The sequence below is a fragment of the Rhipicephalus microplus genome, chromosome 2, assembly GCF_043290135.1.
Source record: "Rhipicephalus microplus isolate Deutch F79 chromosome 2, USDA_Rmic, whole genome shotgun sequence".
Taxonomy (NCBI): domain Eukaryota; kingdom Metazoa; phylum Arthropoda; class Arachnida; order Ixodida; family Ixodidae; genus Rhipicephalus; species Rhipicephalus microplus.
This window is the reverse complement of record NC_134701.1, coordinates 296707714-296733958: the sequence shown is the minus strand read 5'-3', so window position 1 is coordinate 296733958 and position 26245 is coordinate 296707714. Positions and strand designations below refer to the sequence as shown.

Here is a 26245-nt window from a genome sequence, read left to right as displayed (position 1 = left end):
AGATAAGATGCGAAAGCACGAGCTTGAAATGAAGCGCCTCGAGCTAGAGATTAGCCATAATAGTAGAACAGGAGGCAGCGAGGCATCCGGTACCGCAGAGCGGGTCAGGTTCAAAATGACGGACCTAATGAGATCGTACAAGCTAGGGGAGGACATTGGGCTGTTTCTCGTCAACTTTGAGAGAACTTGTGAAGGGCAAGGTTTCAGCCAGGATACATGGCCTCAACGCTTGTTGTCCCTACTTCCGGGGGAGGCCTCAGAAGTAATCGCGCGCCTCACGAAAGAGGAGGCTGACGAGTACAGTGAGGTAAAGTCGAGCCTTCTCAAGAAATACAGGTTGTCAGCGGAAGGTTTCAGACAAAAATTTCGCAACGCTGTAAAAGAGAACAATGATTCATACCCGGAGTTGGCTTACAAGTTAATGGCCAACATGGGGGAGTGGCTCAAAGAGGCAAAGGCGTATGGGAATCATGACAAGGTGCTCGAGTGTATCGGTCTGGAACAATTCTATCAAAGGTTACCAGAAAAGGTGAGGTTCTGGGTGCAGGATAGACCGGACGTGAACACCGTAACGAAAGCCGCAGAGCTCGCTGAAGAATTCGTTACGCGCCGCGCCCTCGGGGCAAACAGCGAGCCTAAAAGGAAAAAATTCCTACTACCGAATAAGGCGCCGTTTAGAAAACAACCGACAAGTGTCGCACAAAAGGGTGAGGAAAACAAGGCACCTAACCATGGGGCGTCGGCAGAGGAAAGCAAAAGGAAATTTGAGGCGAAAAAAACCGGCGGCTTGTTTCAATTGCCACGAAACGGAGCACTTCACGAAACATTGCCCGAAAGAAAAGGTGGCCTTTTTATCTATAAATGAAGCCGACGAGAAGATGAAGTTGTTAGAGCCCTATATGTACGACCTTACCGTGAATGGCAAGCAGTGTCGGGTTCTTAGAGACTCCGCAGCCACTATGGACGTAGTTCACCCGTCTTTTGTTCAGTCCGGACAGTATTCAGGAGACTGTGCCTGGATTAGACAAGCCGTAGAAGCAAACAGTCAGTGCCTCCCCGTAGCTAAAGTTGTCCTTAAAGGCGCATTTGGTACGTTGGAAACGGAAGCCGCGGTATCGCCATATCTACCCCCTCAGTGTCCTTACTTATTTTCAAATAAGTCAGATCAAACGCTGAAGGAGAAAGGTCTAACGTTGGGAGAAGGCATAGTGCAGGCACTGACTAGAACGAAGGCACGTGCGCTGTCTGCGAGAGCAACATTCACTGAGGCAAACAAGCCTCAAATCGACAACGGGCCTGGTTGCGAGTTGGACACCACGGTAACAAATCGACTTGTGCGAGAATAGGCTGCAGAAGCCGTAGTCGCGGAGGCAACCATTCCTAAAGGTGACGATGAACCTCCTCCCGAATTGGAAGGGGTCAATTTCGCCTCGTTGACCGAGCAAATAGAAAATGCCGTTGCTCCCAAGCCGATTCCTGGTAGTACAGAGGATAGCACAGAGGGTGACACATTCCAGGTACTAGGAAATACAAAAGAGTTGTGTGTCATGCCAACTTCGGATAATTTCAGTCGGCTGCTGCAGGTGAGCCCCGCTTCATTAATAACCGAACAAAAGGGGGACCCGACGCTTAAGCAATTCCAGGACAGTTCGAAAGAGGGAATCGCCAAACGAAATGTGAGATTCCAAGAGAGGAGCGGCATACTCTATCGAAAATATCTAGATAGGCGAGGAGTAGAGTTTGACCAGGTAGTCGTACCTCAGGCGTATCGTCAGGATTTGCTTAGTTTGGTGCATGGAGGATCATGGTCAGGCCACTTAGGCGTAAAGAAGACGAAAAATCGTCTTTTACAGGAATACTACTGGCCTGGATGCTTTAAAGATGTAGAGAGGTTTGTAAAATCTTGCGATGTGTGTCAGCGAGTGGGTAAGCTGGGAGATAAGGCGAAGTTTCCAATGAAGCTGGTACCCGTAATCACGGAGCCCTTTCTTCGGTTGGTAATTGACACAGTAGGTCCTTTGCCCAAGACAACTTCAGGCTACCGTCACATCCTGACCTTAATCTGCCCAGCTACTAAATTTCCAGAGGCGGTCCCGCTAAAAGAGCTAAGTTCCGTGGAAGTAGTGAACGCACTTCTGTCCGTGTTTGCCCGGGTAGGCTTTCCTGCCGAGATACAATCAGACCAGGGCACCATTTTCACGAGTGCCTTAACGACAACCTTTCTAGAGCTGTGTGGCGTGAAATTATTGCATAGTTCAGTGTACCATCCGCAGTCGAACTCGATAGAAAAGCTTCACTCCGTGATGAAGCGAGTGTTAAGAGCCTTATGTTTTGAACGAAAAACTGACTGGGAAATGTGCTTACCTGCAACAATGTTTGCACTAAGAACTGCACCACATGAGACAACAGGGTTTACGCCAGCGGAACTTGTTTACGGCCGCAGACTGTGGTCTCCTCTTCGTATGCTGAGAGAGTCGTGGGAAGGTCAGGGTGATGATCCTGTAGTAGTGAAATATGTCCTCACCTTATTGGATCGTCTAACAAAAGCCCAAGAACTGACCGAGAGTGCGATGACCAAAGCACAGCAGAAGGCTAAGCTTTACTACGATCGGACAGCTAAAGCGCGACACTTTGCTGTAGGAGACAGGGTCATGTTGTTGAGGCCCTCCCAAAAGAATAAGCTTGAAGTGCAATGGGTCGGCCCGGCCGAGATTACTCGAAAATTGTCTGACACCAACTATGTGGTAAAATTACCAGGAAGTCGTAAGGTACACCAGGTGTATCATAGCAACTTACTCAAACCCTATAAAGAGAGGGAAGCCATCGTGAACATGACTTTAAATGTTCCGGAAGAGGTTCCGGCAGAAATTCCTGAATTAGCTCCCGAATCGGACGAAGTCCCGATCGAGAAAAGAGTTGAGGATTTAGTATCAAAGTCACAGCTGACAATGAAGCAGAAGCAGGAATTGCGTGGTCTTTTGACCGAGTTTCAAGACGGATTTGTAAGCGAGCCAGGCCGGACATCCGTCCTCACTCATGACATAGAGCTTACCTCGTCGGAACCGGTAAGATCTAAGACGTATCGGGTGACACCTCGCCGGCTTGAGCTAATAAAAGCAGAGGTTAACAGGATGCTGGAATTGGGCGTGATTGAGCCGTGTGAAAGTGATTACACTTCCCCGTTAATTCTTGTGGAGGTACCCGGCAAAGATCCGCGTCGTTGCGTGGACTATCGTAAGTTAAACCTCATCACCAAGGATCAGACATACCCAATTCCCCACATTGAGGAACGCGTCGAGAGGGTAAGCAGCGCGGAATTTATCTCAACGCTAGACCTAGTGAGAGGTTACTGGCAGGTGCCACTCACCGAGAGGGCGAGCCGGTATGCTGCATTTATTTCACCATTGGGGACATTCCGTCCTAAAGTGTTGAGTTTCGGCCTAAAGAACGCGCCTTACTCTTTTTCAAACTTAATGGATAAGGTTTTGCGGGGTCAAGAGGACTTCGCATTGCCTTACTTGGACGACGTCGCTGTGTTTTCCTCGTCCTGGTCAGAACACTTGGCGCATTTGAGAGCAGTATTGACACGCCTACGCGAAGCAGGTTTAACGGTAAAGGCGCCAAAGTGTCAGCTAGCACAAGCAGAGGTACTCTATCTCGGGCATGTTATCGGTCGAGGGCATCGCCGTCCCTCTGAAATGAAAGTGGCAGCTATCCGAGACTTTCCCCAGCCCCGAACGAAAACCGATATTCGGGCTTTTCTTGGAATAGCTGGTTACTATCGTAAGTACGTCCCTAGATATTCCGACATTGCCAGCACTCTTACTGACGCGTTGCGCAAGACCGAGCCCCAAATGGTCGACTGGGATGAGGAGAAAGAAAAGGCTTTCCGCGTTTTGAAAGAAGCCTTGTCGAGCCAACCTTTGCTTAGTTCACCGGACTACTCGAGGCCTTTCATAGTCCAATGCGACGCTAGTGATAGAGGCATGGGGGCAGTTCTTAGTCAAAGGGATGAGGGGGATGAAGAGCATACCGCCCTCTATGTTAGCCGGAAACTCACCCTTCGCGAGCAGGTTTACAGCGCTAGCGAAAAGGAATGTGCGTGCTTGGTTTGGGCAGTCCAGAAACTGGCTTGGTATATTGCCGGAAGCAAGTTCATTGTCGAAGTGGACCATTGTCCTCTCACCTGGCTACAGACCATGTCCTCTAAGAACGGCCGCCTGCTGCGTTGGAGCCTCGTTTTGCAACAATATACGTTTGAAATACGCTACAAAAAGGGTGTACTCCATGGCAATGCTGATGGCTTAAGTCGATGCCCCTGACGCGAGAGGATGTCTCGAGAATTCTGGCATTTTTTTTCCTGACCTAGACAAGAGCTAGTGATTGTTTCTTTTTTTTTACTCTTTTAGAGGTACTTGTTTGAAAACATTGAAGACACGACTATCCAGGGTTTCGGGTTCGGTGTGCTTCCAGTGTTGTTGTTTTGTGTCACCTTAACGTGTGAGTAACATTTTGAATAAATTGTGTATTTCCTTTAAGATCAGTTAAAGGGGAAAATTGCCTGGTGGAGTTTGGCGGAATTGTCCGGCGCTCACCGGCTGAGTAGTTGTGTTTTCATGTGCGTATGTGATGTCTGTTGAGCCCACAATGAAGCAGGTGGTGCCCTCTACTTCATCAAAGACGGTCGTCACCAAACCGACTGCCGGCGCTGATCTCTCCGGACAGTGGCTGCAAACCTCAGCCCATCGAGATCTTTACCCCCCCCCCCCGCGCGAGAGACTGTTACGACCGGCCCTAGGGAACCAAGCAACAGGAGTTTGGGGGAGAACCGGTTCTTGACCGACTGTGTCGTCCACCCCCACCTCCCCATTCAGGCTCCCCCTCTCGCCGGGAGAACTCCGGAATCTGCTGTGCGTTCGTGACCATGTTTGGCAACATTTTAGGGCGCCGTGACCATATATGGACCTCGTGTTAGGTTGTGCCACTCCATGTGTTGTGAGGTGTGTTTCCCCCTCTCTCGTGGCCGAGGTGCCGGAGCCACCGTATTGGCTGACGATGCGGACAGTGCGCCCAGTGTCGGCAACGCGGCGCTATAAAATGCCGAAGACGTTTTGTATCTCTTCACTCTTCTCTCTTTGGATCAGTTGACCACTTCTCCACATGTAAATAAATCTCTGTCGTTCGTTCGGGCGCTTCTTCTCGCTGAATTGTTGGACGATGGATCCTGCGACGGGGCCAGCTACCGAAAACGAGACCGGCAGGACCCGGAGTCCCAGCAGGGCCAAGACCGCCGCGTAAATGTAACATTTGGTGGAGGTGCTTATGGTTTGAGCACCCCCTTCAAGCCTGCCCCGCCGCGGCGGTCCAGTGGCTAAGGTACTCGGCTGCTGACCCGCAGGTCGCGGGTTCGAATCCCAGCAGCGGCGGCTTCATTTTCGATGGAGGCGGAAATGTTGTAGGCCCGTGTGCTCAGATTTGGGTGCACGTTAAAGAACCCCAGGTGGTCGAAATTTCCGGAGCCCTCCACTACGGCGTCTCTCATAATCATATGGTGGTTTTGGGACGTTAGACCCCACATATCAATCAACCTCCTTCAAGCCGTGAAGCTAACCTCTTACGCAAAGACAACCGCACCGAAGCAGTGAAGGTAGAAAACTCGGAAGAAATTCGAACCAGTCGGAGGCGCCTGGGACTTCCTCCGGAGTACGGACTGTTGCGAGACCCTGTACGACACGTGGAAGGCCATCCTCCAACAACGATGACAAACGCCACTGCTCCTACTACGTTTACGTTCCAACAACGGAAAGAACCACCGAAGTTTCATGGCTCCGCCTTCGAGGACTCGTAAGAATGGCTGGACAGGTTCGAGCGAGTCGCATTGTATAACAAGTGGTCGGAAGAAGACAAGCTGCGCAACGTCTTTTTCTCTCTGGAAGACTCCGACCAAACTTGGTATGAAAACCACAAGACTTCCCTGACAACTTTGGAAATTTTAAAAAGACGACTGGCATCTACATTCCCACATGCCTACCGAAAGAAACAGGCTAAAGCCATGCTCCAGACCTGTCAACAGCACCATAATGAGCCTGTAACTGTGTTAGTCGAGGAAATGCAGAAAACCTTCCGACACATAGACGACGATATGGTTGAGGAAAAGAAACTCCAGTACCTGATGCGAGCCATGAAGGAATCGTTGTTCGTCGGCTTCATTCGCAACCCACCAAAGACAGTTGCAGAATTTGTGACAGAGGCGGACACAATTGAAAAAAAATACTTGACCTGCAAGCCAGACAATACAACCGCAGCTTGCCAGCTGTTTCTTCGGGTGACGTGGACTTCGATACACTAGACGCCCATAGTCGTCGCTAACTATACGGACCATAATCCGCGAGGAACTTCAGAAATCGCTCCCTGCGGCTAGCCCACACGACGCACCTCTGATAAACGTCATTCGCGACGAGCTGCATCAGGTGCTCGGAACATTTCCGACCCAGACGGTTTTGCAACCAGTGCCGCAGCCCACAGTGGTGACTTATGCCGATGCCATCTGTAGCCAGATGCCTCTGGTCACGCACACGGATACGTACGGTCGCTTAGCTCATTGCAGCTTGCGGTTACAGGAGTTTGACGTAACAGTGGTCTATAAGTCGAGCAGAAAACATTCAGACGCAGACTGCCTGTCAAGAGCACCCTTTGAACCAACTGCACCTAACTACCGTGACGACAACGGTTTTCTCGGGCTAATCAGTGCGAGTGACTTCACAGACAAACAACGCGCAGATCCCGAGCTACGCAGCGTCATTGACTTCTTGGAGAGTCAGACCGATACGCCACCCAGGATGTACAGGTGTGTCATCTCGTCCCTGTGCCTCCGCAATCTCATACTCTGGAAGAACTTTGCACCAAATAGATCGACATAACTTTTAGTCCTACCACGCAATCTGCGGCAAGATATTTTGCAGGCGTCTCGCAACGAGCCGACCGCCGGACATCTTGGATTCACTCGTACTTTATCAAGAATCCGGGAAAAATACTACTGCCCACGTCTCAACGCCGACGTCGCTCACTATGCAAGAACCTGCCGAAACTGTCAACGGCGCAAGACCTCATCTGTTAGGCCGGCTGGACTCCTGCAGCCAATTGACCCCCCATTGAAGCCCTTTCAGCAAATCGCTATGAACCTGCTTGGTCCGTTCCCGACGTCGTCGAACGCGACAAATGGGTTGTGGTGGCTACGAACTGCCTGACGCTCTGCGTAGAAATGAAAGCGTTACCGTCAGGGAGTGCACTAGAGGTCACAAGATTCTTTGTGAGGAACATCATTCTCTCTCATGGCGCACCTGAGGTCCTCATTACCAACAGAGGAACGGCGTTCACTGCAGAGCTCACACAACAGATATCGCGTTTCAGCCACACCTGTCATCGCCGTACGACAGCCTACCACCTCCAGACAAACGGCTTGACGAAACGTTTCAACAAGACGCTTGCCGATATGCTCGCTATGTACGTGGACGTCGAGCATAAAGTGCCAACCACTGGCACGCGTACGCCTGCGCCTACGCGTCAAAAGCGTCTAGTCGCGCCTATGGAGGAAAAGGGCGCGCAACCACTGGTACGCGTCGGCACTCGCGCCTGCTCGCGTCGCGCCTAGCTGACGCGCAGTGTTGCCAGAGCTTTTGATGTGAAACTGCCAAAGCATTGCCTGAAAAGATTGACTTTTCAAACATTTGTTACTCTTATTCATGCCATGGAGGAGCTTTTTTAAATCAAAATAGTATATTTTATATTTGAATTGACACTTTTCTTAATTATTTAGACTGTTCATTAGAAATCAAGCCAATAGTGTCGACTGTATTCGCGTGTCATCCACATCAACATCAGCTCTTCGCGCCAATTGCTGTTCTTTCTCCGTGTGTGCTACTGTTGACGGGTGGACGTGTGTTTGACTGCTTCACGAAGCTTTCCTCGTGCGTTTCTCGCAACCATGCCTGCGGTGTCGGCAGTTTCCCGCAGGAATACAACAGTTTTCACTTCGACACTCGTGCTCCTCATGCTGCTCATAAAAAAGAGGAAGCAAGTACGCGAGCAGCGGCAGCCTCGCCGTTGGTGGATTCGCCCTGTTTTCTTGGCGCGTAAGCAAGAAGGCCTCTACCACACTGCGGTAAGTTCTTCAGCTCTTTCTTGACCTCGTTCAGTCTCATTTTAACGTGACGTCGTGCTGTTCGATCACTCCTGACTGAAATAAACAGCAATGACACCTATGACATAAAATGAAAGCAAAATAAATAAAGCCAATAATACGATATACCAATAAACATGCAAGGAAAACAAATAAACCAAGCGAGTGATGACCACGCCTTTGACAATAGAGCAGTTATAATACGTATGTTGTATTCAAACCCCATGACCTCTTGAAGCGTTTTGTTTTAGTAGCAAGTGAGTGCACAGCCAATTGGGAAATGTTGCATGTATGCCCCAGCAAACTTCTATGCATTTACTCGTAGGGCATATTCAGCTATAAAATGAAAGCTGCAGAGAAAATTCCACCCAAGGAATACTGTATTATATCTGAAATTTCACATGTGCTTGAATGTTCGATCAGGGATTCGGCGTTAAGAGAGGTACATTGCTGGTTCCCGTTCATTTTTTTTTTCTCTGTAAGAATCTGTTCAATCACTGTAATCTGTTTTTGTTTTCAACAGATGAAACGGATGCGCGAAGGCGATCATGGATTTTTTTTTAAGTTCTATCGAATGACGCCAGCACTTTTTGATGTGCTGCTCAGATTCGTTGCTCTGGACCTGACAAAAATCCACGTGTCGAGGGAAACTCTCGAGCCTGGTGAACGGCTTGCAATAACCTTGAGGTTAGTGATATTGAGGTAAAACATGCCACATAGCATTAACTGAATGTAAGTGCCAAAAAAGATAGCTTTGAATCACGTTATTTTTTCATTGTTTCATGTTTATTGTTTCAGTTACCTTGCATCAGGGCAAGATATCCCCTCTGTTGCTCTGGCGTATCGAGTGGGAATCGAAACTGCCCGCTTGTGCATTCATGAAACATGCGAAGCAATCTGGGAAAGGCTAAAAAATCATGTCATGAAGGTAAGCGGTTCGCAATTCCACTTTGATGTTGGTTACCTGATAGGTAAGCCTGGAAGCAGCATGGATAGGTTCAGCCTTAAATTGAAGTGAGAACTCGTAATCAGAGAGGAGATGGCACATATTTTTTGATTGCTGCAATACATGTTCACCAAAGCTTGACTGACGGCAACTAGTGATGTAAAGAGAATTTTGTTGCGTTGAGGTATACGCATAGATTTGAGCCATCACGGTGGATAGACAGCAATAAATTGTTTCCCAATACAAGCAGGGAACACATGATAGACCACAATATGCATTGCAAACTTATGCATCCAGAATAAATGCTCACTGCCACCCTGCTGGTTTCTTGAAACACGACTCTTCTGCCCAAAGAGTAGGCCACTCTTTTGTGTATTTGTTACTTCTAATATCTTGCATGTGTTTAAAAAACCTGCAGGTACACTCATACCACTCACTGCACCTAACCTTTTGTAATACTTGGCTGCACTTCCCAACTCTTTGCATCCTTTTTTCGCAATCTAACATACCTTCTCACAATGTGATAAGCCCAGGCCCACTTTTTCTCTAAATTCCTGCCAGGATACCAGCAAGCTCTCCTTGCTCTGTGATCCACCAGGATGTAATGATGATGAAATGTGTAGTCGTACTAGTCGTGCGTTTTAAACGTTGTTACAAGACGTCTGTAAATTGAACTTATTTTACAGCATAATTCAATATTTTTCTTTCTTCTGTGTCTGTGTTTTTCCCTTTTTTTGCATAAGCACTGCAAATTCATCAGAGTTCCATATTCTAACTAGCCCAGCACAATGTTTAAGTTATTTTTTCTCAGCCATGAATTGTTGGGGAGCTTAGTGGACTCACCTGGATTCTCTCTGTGCATCCTCAGCTAAATTTTTCATCTATGCTTACACAAATACTGTAGCTGATAAGTGCAACATGTACATAGAAAAGGAGATCAGAAAACTGAAATCACCAGATGGTCAAAATGAGGTATTAGTCTAGTTGATTTCTGGACGATTCTAAACTGCAGTAAAATTACAAGGTTCACATGGTGTGAAGCACACGAGTGGTGTTGCGTCTTTCCTAACTTCATGCATCTTTTGTAATTTGGTGTACTGTACAACTTAAGTGCAGTAAATCACCAGATCGACTGCCTCTGTTTAATGAGGGACTCTTGTAATGAGAGAAAGAAAAGTGGCGAGAGTCGCATGACAGCAGTGTAAAGTACGTGGCTTTTATTCGAACGGATTTTGCTGAACACCGTTTTGAAAATCATTGCTTCTAATAATGTGCTCTCTGCATATTTGTTTTGTTGCATTATAGGTTCTTTCTTGTTAAAGTACGACATTTTTTGTTTGTACTTCCAGACACCTACCAAAGCAGACTGGCACTGTATTGCCAAAGGATTTCATTCACGGTGGCAGTTCCCGAACTGCTTGGGTGCCGTTGACGGGAAGCATGTTGCTATTGTATGTCCACCAAAATCTGGCAGCAAATTCTTCAACTATAAGGTAAAAGCTCACCTGGATTCTCCCTGTGCATTCTCAACTAAATTTTTCATTTATGCTTGCACAAATACTGTAGCTGATAAGTGCAACATGAACATAGAAGAGCAGATCAGAAAACTGGAATCATCAGATTGGCAAAATTAGATATTCGTCTAGTTAGTTTTTGGATGATTCTAAACTGCAGTAAAATTACAGGGTTCACAAAGTCAGAGTGGACACATGGTGTGAAGCATACACAAGTGGTGTTGCGTCTTTAGTAACTTGGTGTACTGTACAATTTTAGTGCAGTAAATCACCAGACTGACTGCCTCCGTTTAAGCAAATAGTTGTTATATATGCCACACTTTTGAAGATACGTGAAACCTTAACATAGATAGTAATTATTGTACTGCTGTTATTCACTGTGGCTGTACAGATAGGTCATGATCTGGATTTTTTGTCGTGTTTATTGTTTCAGGGCACATTTTCCATAGAGCTGATGGCTGTGGTGGACAGCGATTGCAAATATGTGCTTGTGGACGTCGGTGCAGAAGGCCGCCAAAGCGATGGGGGAATATTCAAGGAATCATCCTTTGGTTGTGACCTCTCTAAAGGCCGCCTTGACATTCCAGCAGTTGGCACCCTACCAGGCACTTCCACATGTGTGCCTTATGCCTTTGTGGGAGACGAGGCATTCCAGCTTCGTAAGGACTTCATGAGGCCTTACCCCGCAAAATGCCTCAATGACACTATGAGGATTTTCAACTACAGGCTCAGCCGAGCAAGGTATTGGATTGTTTCTCTGATTCGTTAACCTCATGTCTTCATAGCCTTCATTCGCAAAAAGGCCCATCACGTGCGATTGAACACGATAGCTTAACCTGTGGATCTTAGTCAACCAAGGGCATTTGCAGAACTTTTCTGCTGTGGGAAGGAGTGCTGGAGCACCGAGTTACCACAAAATAGGCACTATTTTCTGTTAAAACTGCGCACATGAAATTAAGCTTTCAAACAGGGCAGTAGTAGCCAAGTTTTAGGAGATACTCTGCATTATCTTAGTGCTGAGAAGATTGTGTCCGTCAAAAATAAAGCGTTACGATCACTTCACGAAAAAAGCTCTTTGTGCAGGGTTGACTTGTGCTAAATGGTCACCAGCAAGTAGCACAATATGTTGGATACATCTACCTGCAGTTAGTCTTTGTATAGTAGGTGCACACACCATGTGTTTCAGTGAGAAAATTATATGATGAGACTTGTGATAAAGTCATTGCTGCATTTCATACATGACTTATGCTGTTCACACTCATCATAAATATTTGTGTAGTTACAGCATTTGAGGTTGATTCTATTGATGAAAGCGCCTCGAATGCTTTGACTACGGCCAGACATTGCTGAGCAAAGATCTTAATCAACTTGCATTTTGCAGATCACCTCATATTACCATGCAGTAGGTTGGGCAGTCTGAGCGCACATCATGAAAAAGTGTTACTGTACATGTGATGACCTCCGCAATGTTTCACATTTCACGGAAAAATTGTAATCGTTGATCACATGATCAAATTTGTGGCTTAGACAGTGGAAAAGAGGTGCATTTAGAAACTCCTTCTGTATTATTCTATTCACTCCAGCTTCTATTCCAGCCATTGTAGAGCATCTGTCGTACTACTATTATTTCACAAGGTTCAAAATAATCAGCCCAGCATCGGTTAAAAACTAGTGGTGATACAAGCAAAGTTCAGTAGTTAACATTTGAAAAAATAAAAGATGCAGAAATGGACAAAGAGTGCCTTTTGCTAACACTGAGTACACAAGCCAAAGTTCATAGTGCTACTGCCGTTGACAGTAATAAGCCCTCGTCTGGTGTTCCATCTTTCTCAGTCATACGCGATTGTGCCGACAACGGGTTAATGAAAATAAATTTGGTTGAACACTTGCTGTCTCTATATACTATTACAGTACAATACTCAAGTGCAGCAGCCTGTAACAGAATAGTGTAATGAAGGGACAGCTGGTACATCGTACTACAAGGAAACAGTGAACAAAGATGGCGACGGCGAAGGAACTCGGAACTTGGATTGTTCATTCCATCATCCCATTTTCGCACTGTTTTCTGACAGTGGGCTGTAAAAAATGGAGAAAGTATTGCACTAAATGGGAAATAGTCTTTCATCACATTGTGACAAATGGCTCATCTGTCACAACTACTCGGCATTACCACACCACTACTTTTATCTTGCAAGCACTTTCCATTGCCTTGAAGGCACCATGGTGTGTCGCGTCTTCATTCGCTGTTGCAACATTTTTCTTTTTCGTCTGCAGACGCTGTGCAGAAAATGCCTTCGGCATCACTGCTGCCAGGTGGAGGATACTGCTTCGCACCATAAACGTGCAGCCCAGCCATGTGGACTTCGTGGTGAAGGCCGCCTGTGTCCTCCACAACTTCCTTACTCTGTACAACCCACATGCCCATCAATTCTTGGACAGAGAAGACAGTTTCGGAAACGTTGTTGGAGGGCGCTGGCGGCATGGTGTGCAACATGTGCCAGACAACAGTTTCTTTGCCATGGCTCCAACACAGGCACGAAACTACGATGGTGATGCAGGTGCTGCAAGAAGGTTGTTCGCCAGCTACTTTTCTAGCACGGCTGGCCAGGTTCCTTGGCAGTGGAATCTACCAGGACTGACAAAGAAGCAGCCCTCCTAGACACTTGTTCTTCACTGCCAGTTCGGGCAAGGACGCACAGCTGCGTCATCACTCTCCTTTCTAGCATGGCACTGCTTGCCCATTCTTCAGTGTGACAGCTGCTCTTAAGGGGGTATGGTAGGGTGAACCCAGCAAAAAATTGAATTTGCAGTCATGACACCAAAAAATTCACTGTACTCTGAGGAACGAAGCTGTTGAAGCCCGACGTTGAGAAGCCACTCCACGTGGTTTAAATTCCGCACCGTAGTGTGCCACGCAACCTCTGGCGTAAGCAGCATGTGGATGTAAAAATTTGTTTTTCTCAAAGTGCGTTTTCTGTAAGTTTTTCAACTTCAACCTACCTTTTCTCAAAATGTACTGAATTGATTTTTATAAAACTTTGTATGCATGAGCTACAACAAGTAAGCAAATATGGTTACATTCCTTTTGCTGTTGCAGAGAAAAGGTACCAAACTTTTTTCTCTGTGGAACTCAAACTCGATTTCTCAATTTTTCTCAATTTCACTCACTCAGACTTGCCAAAATACTTCACTTACTTTGGCTCAGACTCGCGGCTTGATGCCAATGTGAGTGTGAGGGTTCTCTCATGAGTGACTTTGCCTACCTATTATTTGACTCCTCACGCAAATCAGCTTTTCACTTTTCTTGTTTTCTGTGCTCCCTGGCTCATCTTGCCATACCTTCTATTCTCCTCAAATTTGAATGTGTTCTTGTAAATTATTCTTCTGTGAAAAATAAATTTTTATTTCACTAAGTCCACATGTTGTGAATTAAAGCGGTGTCATTTTGACACAAACTGGGGCAATGTAACATTTTCAGTGACTCTGCAATGGTCTGGTGCCTTTGCAAAACCGTATGTTTAGCGAGTGCTACGAACTTCAATCGGACAGAGCACACAAGCTACCAAGTGGATGCTCAATGTTACAGGGGGGGGGGGGGGGGCAGTGACAAGTTATACGATCACTGGGACCATAACATATTCATTGAATACTTTAACTGCCATTGAATACTTTGACTGCATAGAAAGCCGTGGCTACCGCAGTACATAAGCATCTTTCTACAAGACATAGCAGCGCCGCTGTGTGTCATGAAACAGTGCATCGGCTGTTGCTCAATCGATCCACCATATTGTACACTCAGGGGAATAAAAAAAAGGATCCCTGTCAACTACACTTGTACGGCAATCAATGAATTTGTTGGTGTGATTGATGAAACAAATATCGGTCAGCTTCTTGTGCTTAACTCTCTCATTCCTCTGCGCTGCGACACAAATATAACCCAGCTTATTGGCAACCATAAAAACAATGTTAACGCTGTGTCAACTTCCTACTTTCTTAGGCCCTTGAGATACGGTGCACAATGAATATACAGTATCCCAACAATAAGTTTATTCCTGTTGCCTTCTGGGTCAGCTTGTTTTGTTTAACTCTCTCTCTCTCATTCCTCTGCGCTGCGACACAAATGTAACGCAGCTTATTGGCAACCATAAAAACAATGTTAACGCTGTGTCAACTGCCTACTTTCTTAGGCCCTTGAGATACCGTGCACAATGAATGTACAGTATCCCAACAATAAGTTTATTCCTGTTGCCTTCTGCAACCATGCTCTGGTTTGACATTACCGACTTCTTCAAATGCTCAGTGACAGCAGTCACTGTATCAAGTGGATAACCTATATCTAAAAGACCATAACCTGTGCTCGTGAGGGCCAACTTAAGGCAAGACATAGCTGAATCGTTTATAACCTTTAATTGCTTTGATGAGAAATTTAACACCGGTTTTAACTCCAGCTTACTTTAAAACCAAATTAAAATATATTAAGACTAATACATATGTCTAATAATCTACAAACATTTAGGTTTCAATATTTGTCTTTTAAAACCCAACTTGGACAATGTCTGGGATCGATGGGTTCGAACAATTATATTCTCGTCTCATAAATAAATGCACTTCATCAGTACAATATCTATGGCGTGCAAATAAATCTGGCTCATACATATGGAAATGGCTAGGCCTTTACATTTACAGAGAACTTGTAATTGTCCTTTTGAAAGGGTATTGACAAAAAATTTTCATTTTTTTTTTACAACCATGGAAAGGCCAAGCACTCAGAAGCCTAGAAAATGTACCGCAATGCGCAAGTGTGCCCTGAAAAACTAATTATAGTGTTCTGAAAGCTAGTTTAAACTCCTAGTGTCCCCTGTCGTTGCAACAAAGTATGACCTTTTCGTTACGTGCTAGTACAAGATATGGTCACATTTCCACGAACCAAGCAGCCATCTCAGAAGTTCCAGTACCAGATATCATCCCAACTAGCCAGAATGCAGCGTGAAGTCACCAAAATCAGTACTCAAGTCCCGACGTCAACTTAGTGTCGATGTTGTAAGGTGCCCTGCGAGAAATTTGATTTTAATGTTGAAATGAAATACCTTATCAGAATTTGCCGAGTGTTATACTTTCTCAGAGTCGTCTGTGTATACAGGAGATTAGTTAGTCAGACTAAACTCGCCTTAGAAATATGGTGTCGGTACCCCTTAAGGTATGCAGCAAAAGCAACTGTACTTTTCATTTACGTTAGTAACTTACGTGTTGCAAACATTTTGCATGAGTGAAGCCGCATTAGCAATGAAATCCAGGCGCATTGTGGCATAAATGCTTTGTGTCATACTGTATGTAGCTCATCACAATACAAGCATATAATTCAGGAATGACCATGTGAACAAAGCATACCTTGGTAATTATTACTGAAGTAACTTTTATTATAAAGGACAGACATCATCAAAATGACGTATATTCCCCAAATTCATTCTGTGCAACCCTGATAATATTTACAATACACAAATAAATATAAAAATAAGTCACAAGATTAATGACTAAATCACATATTTCATGACTAAATAAAGGGGCCATGTCACAATCACTCAAAAACTTCACTTTCAGTGAACACCAAAAGTAAAAGGTATATTATTCCCAGACTGGTTATAAAAAGCAAACCTTAAAATATTACAATAAAAGAAAACCTTGCCCACCCCCAGCGACTAGCCTTTTGCCATGACGAACGTGACAATGCACATTAAGGAGTGTAGCCGTTCTGTTATACCAAAGTTTCAGCTGCAGCAAGTATTCTAATTTCAGTGCCGAATGAAACAAGGCTAAAATAACAGGTTTCACATACAGTTGACGAAGAACTGCTCGCAGGAATGCAGATGCTCGAAAAGTTAGCTGCTTGTTACATAATTCCTCACGAGTGCTGCCCCACTGTCCAGCCACTTGTGTATTTATGAAACACTCAATTACAAAGTAAGTGTTCATGCAAATTCGCTACCATTCTGCCAGCTAATTTGTGAATGCGAAACGATTAACCGACAGAACATGTTCGAAAATTGGGTGTTATGACCCCTTCAAACACTCCCGCTTCCCCTGATCCTATAGGTATAAAGCAAAGTATCGGAGGTGTTTTTTTTTTTTTTTTAGTGACAAGACTTGGAGATTATTAGTCTGAATCACAAAGCAGATTTTTATAGGCATATGAGAGCATTGAAAGACAAGCCCTATTTTTGTAAAAATTTTTTGCAAGTCAAATTAATATTTAAAGTGTGCATTTTGTGTACCAAAATGTACTAATGAAAAAAAAAATGTTAGTGCTCCCTGAAGTAGCAAAAAAAAAGTGTGCACTCAAATTCCACATTCTACAAATTCTAATCTTTTCAGGCACAGAAAAGAAGCTTTGCCCTGTGCAATGAACCAAAATAAATCTCTTCAAATGAATATTAAAAGCACAGTGATTAAACAGGTTTCAAGAAAATGAACAAAAACATTTTAAACAGGTGTGGCACCTACACAATCAGGAGTGCTAAGTCTTGCATATTTGTAACTAGTTACACTCAAGCAGCTGTTTGCCTTTTTTCTTTCTGTAGACATTATTTAAATGAGAGAGCAAATCTAATTGTTAACAGGCTGACATATGTGTCCTTGAGTGCGAACAATGCATGCACAATGCTGTGCATTAACCTGGTGAGAAGTGTATGGTTTTTATGACTAAAAATGTCAAGTTGACAATGCTAACAAAGCATTATTACATATTTGCACATTTAATATGAAGGCTAAAAGAGTCATAAAACGCTCGATCTAAAACGACAATGCGAAACCACCGACATCCACACGCACTAACTAGGCGACATCAGCATAAGTAGTTCTTTGCCTATCGAGGATTGCAAAACTCTTCGGTACTTGCGAGTGCATGCAATTCAAACACCTATCAGCGCCTTTGCCATAAGCAATAGGCACCAACTTGAACTCTGTAGCTGACGTCATATTAAGCAGCATTCTTGTGGGATGCCTCTTGCACGCGCTCACAGATGCCGTAGAGTTCTGCGTTTCTAGATAGTCAAAGCGTCTATGCAGGCTCATTCAGGCTGATGATATAGTTAGAGCATGTGGCTACTGATGGTGCCGCATTGTCGTTGTTAAGTGACCTTTTCACAACCTCTTTAAAGAGTAAACGAAATATCACATATCAAGCTAATCTTATGATGCACACAAAACAGGCACTTTCAGTTTTTTCTTCGCAACTGTTGGGTAGTGTAACATTTTTCCTTGCATCTTTGCAAAAAAACTGTTTAAAGAGAAAGTTCATGCAGCAAAATAATGAGTGATTCAGTTAACATGACAGAAAATGTAAAAAATGACATTTTAAAAAGAAATTTGCACTTGGCCCCGTACCTTAATTAAAAAAAATCACTTCAGCCATTGAAATAAAAAAGAAACTAGTCCACATACTCCATTACTAATTGCATGATCTTCACTTTCAGCTCTAACTGTCACTTTTCTGGCATCTTCTCAAAGTATTTAGCAAGGCACAGCCCAAAATATTCATGTTCGTTTCTTGACTCAGTTTTCTTCAATGTCTCGCACAAGTCTTGCACATTTTGAGTAATTCTATATAACTCTTCTTCATTCTTTCTTTTGCGACTTCTTCGCTGGGTTGGTGTTGACCCGGCACTTCCATCGGCGACAGCAGGCTCTGGTGCAGTCCTCTCTTGGGTGTTTGGGCAAACAACCCCTGGAGGCCTGAAAGCATCATCGTCTGAATGTGCAGAAGCTGGCAATCAGCTGGCAATTGTCACAGTAGGACTGTTTCACCGCTGCACGACGACGGCTAACAGATCACACAGTTGCATTTGTCGTATGCTTCTCGTTAACACTCACACCGGTGCTACAGTGCAATTCATTCACGTAAACACGCACATCGAAGCTTCAGTAGAATTCGTTCACGTAAACACGCACATCGGAGCTACAGCTGAATTCGTTGGTGTAAACACGCATGCCGGATCAATTCGTTCGTGTCAGTGACATCATGCACTACAGCTCAACGGAGTTCGTACGCCGATGTAAACGATGATCACATGTCACTAGCTTGGCATCACACGCTACTGCAAAGGCATCAGACAAGCCTCAAGCACTCTTTCTATGTAATATTTTTTTTTCTTTTTTTAGCCAGCTGAGACGTAAACAACTTAACTTTCGTTGTCTGAGTTTGTCCCGTCAGCTTCCACCGAGGAATGCAAACGAAGCACACATCTTTTTCGGCATCCGGCTAGTGTCGATCATCCTGACTTGTATCATCGGAAGCATCTTACCACCACAGCCCACTGACTTCGAGCACAACGTATGGAGATGAAAGCACAGGCGCAGTACAATCGCCGATACGATGTTTTCACACGGCCAACGACCACACTGAAACTGGCAGGCACTCGCTAGCAAGCCGGCAGGTACTCGCTGGATTTGTCGGCGTCACTCGCACTCGGCACGAAATTGAGTCACGCTGGTAGCACTCGCAGACATTCGTCGTGTCATTCTAGATGACGAAGCGGTCATACAGGAACGTTTGGAGTAGTTTTCGTGCTTGCCTCTAGCACTCGGCCGTGCCTTCGAAGCGGCAGCCATTAGGCCCAGCACTCGGAGTCATCGCGGCCTCTGGTTGGTTGGCACGCGGCCTCTGGTTGGTCGGCGCCGCTGTACGCGTGGTGACGTAGCGTACGCGAGGCGAAATATCAAGCCCGGCTTGATCCCTCGCGCCAGCTCGCGTATGCCCCTCCGACGTCGACGCCGAGAGGCGCATTTGACGCTTTTGACGCGTAGACGCGAGCGAACGCGTGCCAGTGGTTGGCACTTAAGACGTGGGATGAAGTTCTAGCCTACGTCAAGTTCGCGTATACGGCGCAGCAGGAGACAACGCATGTGACGCCTTTAAAACTTGTTCATGACTGAGACGCTACGACTACGCTGGACGCCATGCTACCAAACGTCGATGATGAGAACATTGACGAAGATGTTGCCGGATTCCCACAACGTGCAGAGAAAGCCCGCCAGCTTGCCCGAACACTCATAAAGAAGCAGCAACACGCCGATTCCCGACACTACAACTTGCGACGCCGCGAGAAGGATTTCGCACCTGGTGATCGTGTAATGGTATGAACACCGATTCACCATCGTGGTCTCCGCGAGAAGCTCCTCCGTCGCTACTTTGGACCTTACAAGATCACACGGCATCTGGGGCCGCTCTCGTATGAAGTTGTTCCTGGTGGGGTTACGCAATCTGAACGATGCCGAGCGTGCCCTGAAGTCGTGCATGCCGTGCGCATGAAAAAGTTTTTCCAGCGTCGGCGGACTTATGGACAATCTTTTGTGATGTGTATGCTTTTTCCTACGCCAATCGTTAAGAAAGCTCCCAGTTTCATTTGTATTCGTTACGTTGTAGCATCGGGACGATGCTCTTTCGCGGGGGAGCATTGCCACGTCCACTTGTGTTGGTGACCACTTCGTCGCGCAGCACTGTCCTCAGCTTATCTACAGTGTGGCGTCGGTAGCGCGTCGTTTCGTCGCTCACGCGCTGGGCATGCCTTTGATAAGCAGTGGAATCACGTGATAATTTGATGCGTAGTGGCGAAGAGAGCATGGGTATACCTTCCGCCAACGCTGAACCAGGCAGGCCGTTTCGACGCCACCGACAGTTTTTCACGCAATTTTTTAGGGACACGAGTTCACTCAAATTTTACTTTTTTTCAAGTCGCCTCGTTTCCGTGCTTACGGGCCAAGACCGCCACGTAAGTGTGACAATATGAGAGACGCTGCATAGTGGAGGGCTCCGGAAATTTTCACCACCTGGGGTTTAATAACGTGCGCCTAAATCTAAGCACATGGGCCTCAAGCTTTCAGCTTCCAGAGAAAATACGGCCGCCGTGGCCGGGACTCGGTCCCGCGACCAGCGTTAGTCATTAGAACACCGTGGCGTGTAAGCAATAAACGAAACGTCTTGTGATTCTCGCGTATTATCACATCCAAGAACCGAGCAAATATGTCAGCCGTGTTGCTTATTTGGCATGTTCAATTATAATTACGGTTATTCGCGACGACCAACACAGACTAGTATGCGTGAATGAAAGTTTAGAGTGGTCAGACGTCACGTTTCTTCACCAGCTCTTTACGCCATCCAAAAATTGGCGCCTTCGCCTTTAAGAGTTGAACGCGATAGCGAAATCCGTCTTTTAACGCGCCCTTCAACATCTAAGCGCATACTTATTAATATGTTTTGACACACACACACACACACACACACACACACACACACACACACGCACGCACGCACACACACACACGCACACACACACACACACACACACACACACACACTGCTCAAACGCATCGCATAAAAATGTCAGTGGCGTTAATTCAGAACGATTTTGCGTCAGTTCGAAACGACCGTCTAAATACCGTAAGAAACTAGCGCCGCACAGCGGAGCAGCGCCTGAGACTGTTTTCAAAAAGGGGGGCTCACGTGCGGTGAAGAATGAAACAATGTGTGTGTTTTGAGCGTGTGCCGCCCAGAAGAAGAACAGCGGATTCGCTCGCGAGTGGGTTCGCTCGCAGGATTTCAAGCTGGACGGTTGTGCCCTCGCGATCTCCGATGCCAGCGTAGCTCCCGCCGACTGGTTCACCCTCCGCGGTCTCCTGACGCCGTGCAGCTCTCGCATTGTGGTGCCCCGCCCTTGGACTGCTTCGACCGGATCCCCACTTTCCTATCTCCTTTTATTTTCCGTCCCTTGCCTCTCTATTTCCTCATCTATTTCCTTCTATTCTTTTTATTCCTCTTTCCCCCCACCCCTATAAGGCACTGTGCTGTGTCGCCTAGGCACACAGAAATAAGCACACAGAAATTAGGTGCGTTTTTCTTCTTTCTTACAACCACTACCAGCACCACCACCACCAGCAAAGCATTCTGAGCGAGAGGGGTGACGAATATTAGTCCTCGCAGGTTGCCAGTTGGGGTATTGTGCGCGCCTCACAAATGTTGACCCTGCAACGTCCAAAGGGCCCTCGCATGCAGGCCTATCAATCAACACAAGCATCTCGAGTTTCCAATTTATTGTCAGGCGTCCTCTAAAAGAGAAGGGAAGATATTCCGCATATCGGTGCGACGCGTTTGGTTCCACTCGGCGCACTGATTAAGGACGCGCATTTTTAGGGGCGAAGCTCCTTATAGCGACACCCGTTCATCCCTCGTAGCTGTTGTAGTGTGTAACAAGTATAACATTTTGACCTCCAAGGTGGTGCCGGTGAGAGATTTCTTCTGTGAATTGTTGAACAATAAAAAATAATGCTCAATGTACATGTCAATGGCTGCTAATGGGGAATGAGAGACAGGAGCATTCGGCTTTTAGTTAACGCACATGCTGCGATCCCCTTTAGCAGCCATTGGCATGTACATTGAGCACTATCGGACAGGAAAAGGTTGCTGCATTATACTCGCTGGGCGTAACCTTCTTGGTTTTAGAAAGGTTTAGCGAGCGTTGGGCCGCAGTGCCATGAATACAGTGAACTACTATGTACCATGAACTCGAGGTCGTTAAAGGTGGGAAGTAGACTCGAAGCACAAGCCGTAAGAAAGTGTGCGTGTGCCACCTCTCGTTTAGTCCTTGGAATGTCCGATGGATGGTGGTGCTTCTATATATGGGGAATATACGATGAAAAGATGCGAGATGGTGGTACTTGGAGGGTTGAATAGATGGACGAATGGACACACAGACAGATGCATGGACGGAAGCACGAACGGAAGTAGGGGCGGATGCACGAACAGACGCACGCACGGACGGGCGGATGGACGCATGGACGGTCACACAGACGGACGCATGGACGGACGGAAGCAAGAACGAATGGACGGACGAATGCTTCGCCCCACTCTCCATCATTAACTCCGTGAATATGCTGCCAATTCTTTTTCTCATTCGCTTCCCCATGAATTGTGGCACTGTCGATAAGACTTGCAAAAAAAACTTCGTCGCTAACAGTGGTTTACGTTGAATTGACGTTTACCCTGTACTCACATGTTCATGCACCAGTAAAACAATCAAAAGCTCATAAGAGTTCTGATGAAAGCTTTCAGCGAAGGATTACGCGCGAATGACAGTGATGAAACAACAGTCTGCTTATTTGACGTGAATAACAAGTTTTATTACTCGTTTTTGTATCGCAAAATAGCAGTTGCTTTCCGTCTGTGAATAACAAGGCCACACAAACACTCAAGACAGTCTTAGAAAAGATGACATCTTTTATGAAGTTTACAACATCAATGTAAGGCATGCCGTCTGAATTATTTTGAACGCCTATGTTCTTAAAAAATTTGAAACTAAGCACACGGCTGTTTCAGAGTATATTTCGCAGCGTAAATTTTGCCCCAAGTTAAAAATGGCACTGGGAAACTCCATTTTAAGAAAAGTTCAAGCACTGAAGTTTCAGACTTAATTTGATAGAATCACTTCTGTGTAGTTGTGTCATGGCCAGATACACATAACTAAAGCTGATTGCATACTCGGGTAACTATGTACAGTGCCCTAGTTATACACGTATAACTAGACGATAGTGCGTGGTCTAGAGCCTCGTTCTTATTTACAACCAATCGCTCAAACGTTGCACGCACCATTTATTAGCCTTCATGTTTGAGACAAAGCTAAGTTCGACAACGTTTTGGTGTTATGATCTGCTTGTTATGTTCTTCATAATATTGTCACGTGATTACGAATAAAACACAACGTCTGTTCACAGGAGCACTGGGCATCGAGCCAAACCGATCACCAGAGCCACGAGCTCACCATCCCGTTTTCTTTTTCTCTCTTATACTTCACCAAGGAACGCACACATAGTGGCGTACCTCAATCTCGTTCCATGCCCATGGCGTACCCCCATCCTTCAAAAAAAGAAACATAATAAAAAATTCGCAGATGCCACGTACAGTGAGAATCGATGATATGCAGAGCATGAATGAAAAATGTTGATAAGTCACTTTAAAATAAGCACAACATTACGAGGTGGAGGTAAATGATGCCGTACACGACCTCTGTGTCATGATTATCATGTTTGGATGTGTCGCTTACCTTCGTCATCTATTCACGTCACGTGATACCAAATTTAGTATATGTGGACCTAGCGAAACGGCCACGAGCACGCAATGAGCGTGGTATGTTGTCACGTTCTTATATGACACGCGAGTCAGGATTAACATGTTTGCACCAGTCATATATTTCATCATCCATTGACGTCCCGTAACACCAATTTTGGTAAATAAGGGGCTAGCAAAACGGGCGCGAGCGCATCATGAGCGTAGCATGTAGTCATGTTGTTACATGAGACGCATCTCATGTTTATCATGTTTGCACTAGTATCATACCTTCGTCATCCATTCAACTCCCGTAATACAAAACTTGGTATAAGTGAAGCTAGCGAAATGACCACCAGTGCATCATGACCGTGGCATGTAGTCATGTTGTTACATGACACGCATCTGATGATTATCATGTTAGCACCAGTCACATAGCATCGCCATTCATTCACGTACCGTAATACTAAATTTGGTATATGTCAAGCTAGCGAAATGGCCGCGTGCACATCATGAGCATGGCATGTAGCCATGTTGTTACATGGCACGCCTTTCATCATTTTCATGTTAGGGTCAGCCGCTTGTGTTTGCCATGCAATCATGTCATACCATACTAGTTTTGCCACATGTTATGTGAACGAAACCACCAGAAGAGCTGCAGGGCTATGACATGTAAATCATGACATTCATGACATAAATCTCATGATTTCAATGTTGCGACTATCAGATATATTTTTCATACAGTCATGTTATTCCATGCTTAATTTGGTATCGATACCATTATCGAAACGGCCTGGAGATCTAAATGTCGTAGGCTGCTAGAGATAGTTAGATAGATAGATAGATAGATAGATAGATAGATAGATAGATAGATAGATAGATAGATAGATAGATAGATAGATAGATATGCTCAAAGTCGCCGAAGTTCGCTAAGAAATGCTTCAGATTTTAATAAACTATTGCGATGCTCAATGCCGATTCGAACAGAGAAGTCGCGCACATACGCAAACATGCATGGTGCAGTGTCAAGTTGTTCTGGAGTAATGTAGCTTCATTCTCGGTACATGAACAATGTCCACCTGCTGAGAACGATAGGATCATTGAGGTGTTTTTTCAAGCTGAACTTCGTAGTAGACTTGGTAAGACAGATGCTTAGGCTAATTGGTGATTGGGAATCAACATATTTGCACAGCGCTAGACTACGAGTAGTTACGACGCAACTACAGAAGAAGAGACAAGGACAGAAAGAGCGCTCTTTCTGTCCTTGTCTCTTCTTCTGTAGTTGCGTCGTAACTACTCGTAGTCTTGCGCTGTGCAAATATGTCATAGTAGACGCCAATGATGCAACGTAGGACTCTATAGGGGTTGAAGTAGCGGTGAAGTATTTTATCCGAGCGGCCCTTTTGATGAACGAGAACTCAGAGACACACTAGATCACCGAGTTGGTAAATCCCATGGCGATGACGAGAATCATGCATCTGCGAGTCGATGCATTGCTATTTTCGGGTCCGCTCGAAGTATCGACTGCAAGCTTGTCGGCTGCGTCTGCGAGCCGGATGAAGTCATTCGCATCAGTAGTAATGTCGATCATGCTAGGTAAGAGCATCGTAGTTGCTTCTACAGCGTGAAGCAACCGGAATGGGTCAACCGTGTAGTCTCTCGAACATCACTGTTGTAGGCCAACGTAACGTATGTCAGAACATCGTCCCAGTTCCTGCGATCGCGATCAACACACATGGTGAGCACGTCAGCAATTTTCTTGTTTAGTCTCTCCGTTACACCGTTGGTTTGGTGATAAGTGGTTCCACTAAGCTTCATGACGTTTTGCATTAGTGGGGCTGTAAAGGCTACTCCACGGTCAGTCATGATAACTGTTCACGCACCGTGACGGAGGACGATGTTGTTCATAAAGAAGTACGCAACCTCATTGGCAGTGCCTCGTTGTAGGGCTTTCGTTTCACAGTGTCTCGTCAAATATTCAGTAGCGACTGCAACACAGTGGTTACCATCATGTGACTTCAAAAAATGGCCCGAGCAAGTCCATGCCGATTTGTTTGAGGGGTTGTGGTGGTGGTGAAACAGGCTTCAATAAACCAGCGGGGCGTTACGGCACTGTCAATCATTACATGCTTTAACGTAATGCTCGTGGGTGAGGTTCGGCCAGTAGTGGTGAGTAGAAATCCGGGAAAGGCAACGCGCGAATTCCAAGTGGCTGGATGAAGGCTCGTCGTAGCATGCAGATAAAATGTCAGGATGCAGAGCGGATAGAATGATGAGCAGGTGTTCGGTCGCATAGAGCTCGACATTCTTTTTGTAGAAGACGCCCTTAAGTGGACAAATTGAAAGCGCAAATGCACGTGGCGGACTCCAGCTGCTGCCTCAAAGGCATTTCATAAGTTGTCGAAGCTCTGAATTGCTCCGCCGTTATCGGGCTAAGTCAGATTCACTGACCGCGTAAACGAAATTGCCGTCAGCTGTAGGGGTCCGTCTCAGCCACACACAGTCGTACCGTGCAC

At 45.7% G+C, this 26245-nt stretch overlaps 3 protein-coding genes across 3 annotated transcripts in view; 2 read left to right on the top strand and 1 right to left on the bottom strand.

The window, feature by feature from the left end:
* LOC119162698 (transient-receptor-potential-like protein) overlaps positions 1-26245 on the bottom strand; it is a 505165-nt gene that overhangs the window by 227404 nt on the left and 251516 nt on the right. The gene's annotated exons all lie outside the window — the stretch shown is intronic.
* LOC142784397 (uncharacterized) lies at positions 7683-9715 on the top strand. The gene is made up of 4 exons (XM_075882766.1): positions 7683-8161; positions 8703-8866; positions 8978-9150; positions 9687-9715. Exons 1-4 carry the CDS (start codon positions 7985-7987, stop codon positions 9713-9715), a joined length of 543 nt encoding a protein of 180 aa, XP_075738881.1. The 5' UTR covers positions 7683-7984.
* On the top strand, positions 10490-13470 carry LOC142783731 (uncharacterized). Its single transcript, XM_075882312.1, has 3 exons — positions 10490-10618; positions 11073-11380; positions 12914-13470. Exons 2-3 carry the CDS (start codon positions 11094-11096, stop codon positions 13296-13298), a joined length of 672 nt encoding a protein of 223 aa, XP_075738427.1. The 5' UTR covers positions 10490-10618; positions 11073-11093; the 3' UTR covers positions 13299-13470.